Source organism: Humulus lupulus, chromosome 1, assembly GCF_963169125.1.
Source record: "Humulus lupulus chromosome 1, drHumLupu1.1, whole genome shotgun sequence".
In the NCBI taxonomy this organism is placed as follows: Eukaryota; Viridiplantae; Streptophyta; class Magnoliopsida; order Rosales; family Cannabaceae; genus Humulus; species Humulus lupulus.
In genome coordinates, this window is record NC_084793.1 from 284,035,573 (window position 1) to 284,045,776 (window position 10,204).

The 10,204-nt window shown below is 34.5% G+C and overlaps 2 protein-coding genes across 4 annotated transcripts; one reads left to right on the forward strand and one right to left on the reverse strand.

The window, feature by feature from the left end:
- Window positions 1-169: 169 nt before the first annotated feature.
- Window positions 170-2,254, forward strand: LOC133807745 (uncharacterized). Its single transcript, XM_062245825.1, has 4 exons — window positions 170-542; window positions 779-926; window positions 1,620-1,690; window positions 1,804-2,254. The coding sequence occupies exons 1-4, from the start codon at window positions 336-338 to the stop codon at window positions 2,023-2,025; spliced, it is 648 nt and encodes a 215-aa protein (XP_062101809.1). The 5' UTR covers window positions 170-335; the 3' UTR covers window positions 2,026-2,254.
- A 2,169-nt stretch (window positions 2,255-4,423) lies between these two features.
- Window positions 4,424-8,830, reverse strand: LOC133807761 (adenylyl-sulfate kinase, chloroplastic-like). 3 transcript variants are annotated; one of them, XM_062245826.1, is made up of 7 exons: window positions 8,260-8,830; window positions 7,305-7,445; window positions 6,053-6,202; window positions 5,848-5,966; window positions 5,637-5,721; window positions 5,487-5,533; window positions 4,424-4,907 (listed from the first exon to the last, which is right to left on the reverse strand). In XM_062245826.1, exons 1-7 carry the CDS (start codon window positions 8,507-8,509, stop codon window positions 4,809-4,811), a joined length of 891 nt encoding a protein of 296 aa, XP_062101810.1. In that variant the 5' UTR covers window positions 8,510-8,830; the 3' UTR covers window positions 4,424-4,808. The 3 variants fall into 3 exon arrangements, with proteins under 3 accessions (XP_062101810.1, XP_062101811.1, XP_062101812.1); XM_062245827.1 differs by having other exon boundaries at window positions 7,305-7,441; window positions 8,260-8,422; XM_062245828.1 differs by having other exon boundaries at window positions 7,305-7,428; window positions 8,260-8,402.
- Window positions 8,831-10,204: the final 1,374 nt, after the last annotated feature.

Here is a 10,204-nt window from a genome sequence, read left to right on the forward strand (position 1 = left end):
TAGTTAAAATCACGCCTTTGGTACCGCTGTCTGAAAGCTTTTGGTAGCAAAATTTGGCTGGCTGGCGCGTGCATTGGAAAAAAAAATCTGGCGGAAATGGAGGGTTTGGTATGGAGAAGTCCTGTGTATTTCTGTAAATAGAATTTGAGTTGGTATTTTTGTAAATGATCTTTTTTTGCAAGAAAAGGTGTAAATATTCCACCCTAAATAAGGCCTTCCAAGCCCAAAATGTTGGTAACATCCATCCTAAATTGTCGAGGGTTTTAGATGAGCGGTAACTTGGACAATGGGAACTGAGTCACCGCCGGCAGTCTGAACGGAGTCGTCAAGAGGTCATGGGAGACCCGAGTGAGAGTAGTAGTGGCGAGGAAGATGGAGATGCCGCGTGGAGAGCAGCAATCGATTCAGTCGCCACCACCACCTCTGCTTATGTCTCTTCCATTACTGATGGCTCTTCTGACATGGCCGCCAAACGACGTCTTGCTTCGGCCGAAGATGGCAATGACCGCCGGAACCACAAACCCAAGCACTACCAAATCAAGGTCCTTCCTAATCTTCCTCTTTTCTACTTTTTGCTTAGTGTGCTCTATAGGAAATGATTTTGACACAATACTGGCCCAATATACATGTCTCTTGCATATAAATATCTTTCTTTTGTGCTTAATTATAGTCATTCAAAGAGATTTTAATGAAATATAATGAATGGGGTGGTAACTAGTTGATGGTTTTAAGTGAGCTTGCTTTAAGGTTTTCTTGACCAAATTAAGTGTCTTGACAGGCACAAAAGGTTTTGGATGAAATCTTAGAGGAGAGTTTGGAGATGGTGAAAGATCATCCTATTCATGAACCAGTTGCCGAATTTAGTAATGAAGGTGTAATACGTTTGTTTAAGCATTCTAGCCCTGGAATAGAACTTGATCCCATCGGTAAGTAACTGTCAGCCATCATTTTTTTAATTGAAAAAGCTTTGAGCTTTAAGCCTGGAAATACTCATACTGGTTCCATGAGATTGAGACAAATAAATGGAGAACTTACTATAGATCTCCATCATTCAATCTGTTGATGTGTGTTTATGGATCAAAGTAATTCTAGCTGTTTATAGATTTCTTCTTCTTCTTTGCTTCGATTATCCCATTCTCTACATCAATTGAGTTATTATAGTCAGCGCTGAATTGGTTATTTTAATTTTTTTCTTAAAAATCCAATTTAAGTTATAATTCACCAAGCTCACATGTCCTTACACCAGGTCCTAATCATTATCTATCTCATATAGTAATTGATTATCTTATTCTTGCCATCTTGCATTCTTGTTTAGTTTCTCCTGTGAATTTTTTTGATAAGTTGCATTCTAGTTTAATATGTTGGGTTGGTTCGTAAGTAATCAGTACAATGGATTGGTTTTGTTAGAATAAGAAAACTGGTTTTCTGATCAAGATCTTTGCCATAATCAGTATGTGACACCGTATCATCACTTGAGTATCTTCTCTTGCCCGGCTAATCTTGCCAGTTGTCATGAAATTGAAAGTATCTTTCTGATGTTGACATACAATGTAGTTATGCCGGCCCTATATGCCAAATTCATACTGAGGACTAACTAACTAGTATGTTTATACCACCAGAGGAACCTCAAGAACCTAGAAAAAGACCGAAAATTCTTCCTGGAAAAGAAATTAATGAGAAATCAAAGGAGGTATGTATGACTGAGTTCATTATTCTGCACCTGCTTTTAATTCTCACACACACACACACATATATATATATATATGTATGACATGGCCTCAAGCTCTGTATGTTGGGTTACAGTTCAAAAAAAGACTCCAATCTGTTACTGTTGATGGAGAAGATATAATGGCTGCATCAAGAAAAGCGTGCCAAAAGTCATTGGCTAGGATGGAAGCTAAAGAAGCAGCAGCAAAGGAAGCAGCCAAAAAGGAAGAGGAAAGAGTAGCCCAGCTGAAGAAGATTAGAGGAGAGAGATGGTTACCTTCTCTTGCCAGAGAAATGCCGATGAAATTTCCTATTTGAATTGCCACCATTAGCTGTACCAGACTATTTTGTTTTATGTTATTATTGATAGTTTTCATGTGGGAAAAAAGGGCATGAATGTGAGATCACCACTGATTTTCTTTTTTACATTAAAGAAGATTACATTTAAATACTCAATTAGTTGATAATTGTTAGACCAAGTTTTAATGTAATAGAACTTGACCTACAAAAAGATTAGTATAAACTACATTCCTCATTCTAATTTTTACCTCTGTTTTACATATTAATTAAGTAGTCTTAACAATTAAAGCATGTGTTATGTTGCAAATGTATGCGTTATTAATAATCTTAAAACACAATGTCAATCACATTCGAATCTTCGATGAACATTTGTTTCCAAATAAAATTATGTTGTTTTTGTAGATTATATTTGAAATTGATGTCGTTTTCAAACTTAAACGTATTGCCCTTATTGGCCAAATGGAAAGAATACCATTTATCACCGTTTCCAAAACTAAAAAAGAATGATGTTAATACTTAGGCCATGTTTGGTTTGCTTGAATGGTAATGGGAATGGAATCAAAGTTCCATTTGTTTGGTTTGACCTTTTTACTTACGGAATTCATTCCATGGTAATCATTTATTCCTACAACTAATAGAATCCTAATTCAAGTGCTAAACCAATGAAAATGGTTGGAAATAATTTCTATTATTAATTTTAAAATGAGATAGACTTTTTTACCCATTAGTTATGTGCCTTGTGCCTTATATACATATATATATATATTTATAAAATTTATAAGTCTATTAAAAAAATCATATAAGTCTTCAATATAAAAAGAAAGATATATACACCTCTCCACTAATCAAATTCCACTAAAATTTTCAATCAACATAATTTGTTTGAAAAAAACACAACTAATGATTTCATTGGTTAGTTTTTTGGGTTGGATTTGTAAATGTACTTGCATTTTTTTAGGGTTGGATGAGTAAGTGTACTTACATTAAACTCTTCTCCCGTCCCTATCACTTGCTTCAAAAACCACTGACATTATTTCTTGGACGCAACATGGGAGTGGGAAGTTTTTTCTCATTTTCAGAATTTTGGGTAGACAACTTCGCCATCAACTAAGGTCACTTAGTGGAAAACTACAAAACACAACAACAACAATATAAATTAAAAATGTAAAATTTGAAGTTCCTATGTCAATATCATTTCTTTCAGTTATCACTTAACAAGGTTCCAACACAAAATCATTAAAACCTTCCTTCCAAGCAACCCCTTTTTTTGGCTGTTCGTGGATTTAAGAATATCTTTGGGTTTAGTAAAGGATGAGGTTCAGAAGCAACTTGGAAGCAACGCAATAACTTCTCTCATCAAAACCCAACTTTCTTTATTTTTCCAAACAAAAAACGTTGAAAAGCATATAAAGGGATTCAAGGAGCGCCTACCATTCTCATTCTTTGCCTTGACAGTTCACTTCCAAGTGGAAAAAGACTGGTTTTTGCATCTGAACTGAAGTGTGTACTTGGCCTTTCTTTTCAATTATCTTTCCACCTTCATCTGTCTTTCATTCTGTCAGTTCAAGGAATTCCGAAGATGGATCGCTTAGAAATGTTTCTTTGGACAATTTGGGGTCTTCAAGAGAGGCGATTCTCGATCACTTTTGACGTTGTGAGCTCAGTGATGGTGTCCGTAACCACCTCGCTAATGCTATGCTTTATCTCCATTCGTAGACACAGAGGACTGGATTTCTTATCTGCTATGCATTATGTCTATTCATAGAGATATAGACAAGCAGAAGAAGGGCTCTTGCCATGGTCATCTGATCTTCCATGCTCTATAATTGAGCCTATTTTCCTGGTTAATTAGCCTCTTTGGCTAGCTACTTGATAAACTTTCATTCAGTGTAAGCTAAGGTATGATCTTAGTTATAATTTTCTATGTACTTCGCTCAATAGAATTAGCATTGTTGGTTTTTTTTTTTTTTCGGCAAGTGTAGAATGCAGTACATTCTAAGGAGTTCATCTCAGATAACATCTTTAGCAGAATACATAATTCAATTTTAAGTGTAGCCCAAAGCTCACTAGTTATTGTCCTTCTCAAAAGGTTGAGTCATTAGCTACTAAGCAAGGTTCGTCAATATGCTTTTTTCAGTTCTAAACCAAAAACTATTTTTTATTATTCAAATGGCCTAACAAGTAACAAGCTCCCCAGACCCCACTCTTTTCCTTTTCGTTTAGTTTACATAGCCAATATGCACCCAACTAAGAGACAATGTCTCCTTTTTTTTTCTCTTTTTCTTTTACTAAAGGAATGAAACAACAATCCAAACATCAATAAAGATGATTTGAATACTTAATGTAAATGGGATAGCTGATCAATCAATGCATTTGCATTAGTGACATCAACAAAGGCAATGCTCAGCTAAAGTACTTCACTCATATACTAGAATTCATTTATTAAATGAAATAATTCACAATAGAACAAAAGCCAACTTCCCCTTGGCTCCTTTTATTTGTTTGCTAGAATAAAATATTGTTTCCCAACTTTTTATATGGCAAATGAAATGGGATGAAATCCCTCTTGCCATATGAGTGTTATTAGGTAGTTGGGATGCATTACTAATCTAAAATATGAAGCCACTAACCACAGCACAAACTGACTTACAATGATAAAAACAAATTAATCGATTGATTAATTACCGGAACCACAAATGGTAGGAAACGAGGAATTTCCTATCCTGGGGAGGAAGCAATTCACATGACATGTTAAAACAGCTTTGGAAACCAGGTACAGGCACCTTCTTGTTGTTTGACTCTCAGGCCTGCAGATATCCTTTCTCCTCTAAGTAAGATATTACTGTTTTTGCCATTTCACATGGAGAAACAATGTCCTCTGCCTTCTGTTTCAAGACTATCTGTGTAATATAACAGAAACATAAAACCAAATTAGGGTAATACTGAGAATAATACGAGTAATTCTACGATGCACTCAAAGGCTTAAGCCACAGCACTCTACCACAGTCGCAGCCATGTATTTTAGGCTGCCTACACGTGTGACCAACTTATGTACTACAATTTTTCACTAACAGATGTGGATGATTTTAAATTGCATATCATTTCAAAGTTACTAAAATAATAGTCATTATGTTGTGTAGTTAAAAAACTGGTCACATCAACTAGTGTAAAAGTTTGTGTCCATAGCAATGCTCTTACCAATACACAAGCAATTGATGAAAGGCAAGAAAATAATAACAATAAGTACGAGCATAAAAGTGAGGATATCAAATAAAAAACTTGTTGAGTTGAATCATTCAATTATTAAACTAGTACTAGATAACAGAGAAGTATCTATTTTTCCATCCCTAAAATTGGCTTCTTATGCAGAAAATAATACTTGAGGGTTTCTTCTAGATTGGTACATTTAAGAAAATTTGCAATCTAGTAAAAGTGAATCTCAAGTTACTTTATTGAGCTAGCTTCCTCTATTAGCATACCTCACAATTTAATGGTGGTTCATATGGATCATCAATCCCTGTAAAACCTGCAGCATGCCAAATTAATGTTTCAATACCAAGTATTCTTTTTTTAAAAAAAGTATTCAAATAGTCTATATCTTAATTAATACAAAATGTCTAGAAATATACCTTTTATCTTTCCTGCGCGTGCAAGCTTGTAAAGACCCTTTGGGTCCCTACTTTCACACACTTGAAGTGGCACATCCAAGTACACCTGATAAAGCGCAAGAATAGTATAGAATATCAATCCACCATGAAGGCAATAACATATAAAAACTAAGTCCTTGTACAGTTGTTCTGAAAATCAGCTAAAGAAAATCCCATATAGATAACCACATACCTCAATGAAATCTCCTTCTGACAATAGTGCACGACAGGCATCTCGTTCTTTTCTGTATGGAGATATTAAACTAGCAATGCAAATGATTCCAGCATCTGCAAACAACTTTGCTACCTCGCCTTTTAAAAAAGAAAATAGTACATATTTAGAGAAAAATGTTACTACCTTCTGCATAAAAATATGTCAGAAACTAATAGAGACCCACCAATACGTCTTATGTTTTCTGTACGATCTTCTGATTTAAAACTAAGATCACTGTTTAGACCATGTCGAACATTGTCACCGTCAAGAACGTAGGTAAACTTTCCTCTCGAGTGCAGGCCATGACTCAGAGCACATGCCAATGTGCTTTTACCTATTAGACCAAGATATGTGATTACAAGAGAGAGGGAGTAAGAAAAAGTACAGTGGAAATATTGAATATATAAAAAAACTCTTCCACATGCATCTCTTGAGTAGTAGTCAAGGACAGAACTCATATAATACCCAAGCACTTGGATTTTACGAGAGCTTATGAACACTTTTCTTTATCTATTTGTAAAAAATATGGTGTACCAGAGTGATCTTACAGATTTTGCATGTAAGAACTGAATCAACAAATGTGTAACTATGAGATATGGATTGGAAAAAACTTAAGAGGTAAATCAGCAAAAGGTTTCTTCCTAATTGTTTGATTACTCAATTACTCATATTTTCCAGATTCATTTTAAAATAAAATAAAAAATAGCTCAATGTCACAAATTAATTTAACTAGAAGGCTGAGTAAATCCAGATTTAGTGCTAGGTATGACTTACTACTAACAGGGGTAGGCTTAGAATCCCAACACTCTACGTAATCTTGCTATTAAAATAATGGTCACTATCATATAGTATGCTAACTGATATATTACCCCCCCAAAAAAGGATCAAAGTTGTACTACAACTAACTTGATTTTAAGCCAAGCTTGAGCTTGGTGGAAATCAATTAATCTGAATCTAAACATAGGTGGAAAAAGGTCAAGCAAATGATCAAAATAACGATCTTATCAACAAATTATGTGCAATTAACATAAAGAAAACAGACAAAACCAGGGTAGACAGATACAATAATTCACAACAACAACAGTCAGCCAAGTGGAAGCTGAGTCAGATAATAACATGACACCAACTTGCAATTAATACAAAAAGCTAGCAGCTTTTTCTGGTTTATTGACATTTGACACGTCTAATTCCACAAGCAACTTTGCTAACATGAATCACTAATGCAAGAAGTACACACCATTAAACAACCCAAAAAAATCCAACAAGTACAGCATAGCTATAATTAACGTTACGAGTTTAAACCATCTTTATGAGTTGAAGAAGCACTACTATTTAAAAAAAGAGTTGCTAGGAGAACATTGACAAATATTGTTTAGAAGGAAAAAATAAAACCAAAATAAAAAAAAAGGAAAAAAGGAGTTGATCAATTAACAAACCTGAACCACTAAGACCAGTAATCCATACGACACAGCCTTTCTGCTGAAGTAATTCTTGCCTGTCAAGTTTCTCCACTGAACTTTTGTGCCATGTAATGTTTGTCGAATTCCCAATGGTTGACATCTGGTGGAGATTTCTTCCTAGTTAGAATGGTTTATTTAAATTAGAAACCTAAACAGATCCATGTGAGAACAAAACCACAAACATGCTTAAAATGACATTTCCACAAGCTAGAATTACAACCAGAAGAATAACATACACCATTCATGCTGAAAGCTCAATGATTTTTGAGTTAGCTGAAAAAACACATTAATCTTCATCAAATTCTAAGCACACACATATTAATGGTTCTGCAAAATAAGCCAGGCTTTCTGTACCAATTCTCAATAAGCAAAGAACACCCAACAAATAGTTCCTTCAACAAATGAATTCACAATCTTGACAAAGGGAAATCCTATGATTTTAAGAAGCTAGATTTTAGATTAGGTGCCTTACACCACAACAAAAGAAAATCCCGAAAAGACAGGTTTACTGAAATTTGCTTATAGGTATGTCTAAAGCGAAAGGAAACAGGCTTTTTCATGGTTACTGAGTATTTTCACCTCCTTATTTGTTTGAAGTCGAGTCACGTCGTAGCATAATCTATTTTTGTTCAAAAAATTTAGTACAGCTGAGCATAGATAATATCATAAGAAAAAAATAGGTCTATGGAGTGGGGTTATAAATTCAAACTACCATTCAATGAGGTGAAGGCTTTTCAATTGACTGCTTAAATTGCCCAAAGCAGTCTTCCTTTATTCAACAACAATAAATAAAAAATGTACCTTTCTTTTATACATATACTCACCATCTAATTTTCTAAGAAAAATAAAACCCATGAAATACAAATCGTTGTAAATAACTTTGCTCATTACAACAAAAGAATATGATTAATAAAAAGAAAAGGGCATGTACCAGAAATTGAAGCACAATCCTCCATTGCCTTGATTGACCTCAAAAACCTCGAACCCACATGGGGTCCACGACAAAGCTTCCTCCTACTCTTACTCGTCCGGTCCAACCCAATCGCATTACATTTATCTTCCCCCACCATAGTCAGAAACCTTAGCTTCCCAGAAGACATAGATATTGCAGGTCCAGATTCAAATTCCGAAGTTGAACCGCCCCACATCGACAGTCGTGGTGGAACACTGAACGTTGTCATCTCCGAAAGCTCTTCAACCCCTCTAGATTCGATGGAAACAGTTTGGCTTATAAATGGGAAGCTTATTGGTTGATGGTTTCTGTTAATAATAATAGTAATGAACAAAACGTTCAAGTACTGTCACATGGATGAGAAAGTGCATATTTTCTCTCTCCCTCACTCTCTAAGAACTACGAAATAAGAGCCATGGTTTGGACCAGAGGAGGAGAAAGGAGTTCTTGCCTTTTTTTTGTGGAGAGAGAGAGAGAGAGAGAGTGGCTGTAATTAGGTGGCAAAATGAGTGAGAGACAGAGCACAGCTAAAGATCTGGTGTGGTGTGAAATGTGAATTCATGGAGAGTTTATAAGAAGTGAGGTGAGGGAGGCTGTAGCTAAACCTATTCCCATTATTTCTTTTTTTCTCTCAAACAATAATAAATAAATAAATCCAACTTGCTTTTTGCAACACTATTCTTAATGCACATTCCTGAATATAATATTAAATTGTGATATTTGCATAAAAAAACTTTCCTTAAATGTCATTTTGGATCCTCAATTTTGTAAAAATTATTAATTAGATATTATGTTTTGTTAAATAATAATTCAAACTTTGTATTTTACAAAATACAACATAATGATACATTAAACTTGATTTTAGTCAAATAATTTTTCAATATAACCAAAATTCCCCTACTATTATTAATTATTGAATTAATTAAATAATTAAAAATAGATTTTAAAATAAAATATAAATTAAATTGATTTTTTAAAATATTTAATAAAATCAAATTTAATTTAATTAGCATAAAAGTTTGAAATAAAACATAAAACTAATAAAAAATCAAAACCCTTATTCTCTAAACCAAAAAACAAAAAAACAAAAAAGAATCAAAACAATCCTTCATCTTTATCTTATTCTTCCATCTTGTTTTTCCAGGTACCTTGCCACAAAATCTGAAGCCGAAGATAGAGGTGACAACTAGGTTGAGTTATGCCTGTGGTGAGGTTTGAGTTGTGGCTATGATGAGGCTTGAGATCTGCGACGGGGATTGGTCTGAGGTTTCAGATCCGAGGCTGGTCGGGTCGTGGGGTGGACGCCAAGCTTCCCTTTTGATCGCTAAGCTCCTGGGTTCTCTCTACGGTGTCTGGTGTGACGGAGGCCAGATTGGCTTGGTTCCTAGGTTCTTCTGGGTAAGCTTCCCTTTCGATTGGCATCAAGTGGTCTCAAATCGGCATCCCTTGCGGCGTCGAGGAGCTCTCTGTCATCAGTCGGAACCCAGGGTTGAGTTCGTCGTCCCACAGTCGGCATCAAATGGTCTCGAATCTGGGTTTGAGATGGAGATCAATGGAGGATAAATCTAGTTCTTGGGTTTGAACTTTTCTCTCTAAATCTATGAGTTTCTTTTATTCCCTCAAGATTAATTTTCACAAAGAGAGATAGAGATTTAATTTAGTTTTTAAAATGTTGTTTTATCTGATTTAATTTATTCTTCTTTGTGGTCATAGTGTTCTTCTTTGTGGTCTTGTTGTGTTTAGGAGTTTAGGTTATAATTTTTGTTTGAATAAAAGAAGAAGAAATTTGAAATTTTTAGGGATATGATTTTTATTTTAGGGTAGAGATTATGTTTCACTTTTTTTTTGTTTATCTAATTTTAATTTTTAATATTTAATATTAAAAATTAATTGAATATAATATAATTTTTAAAAATTCATTAAT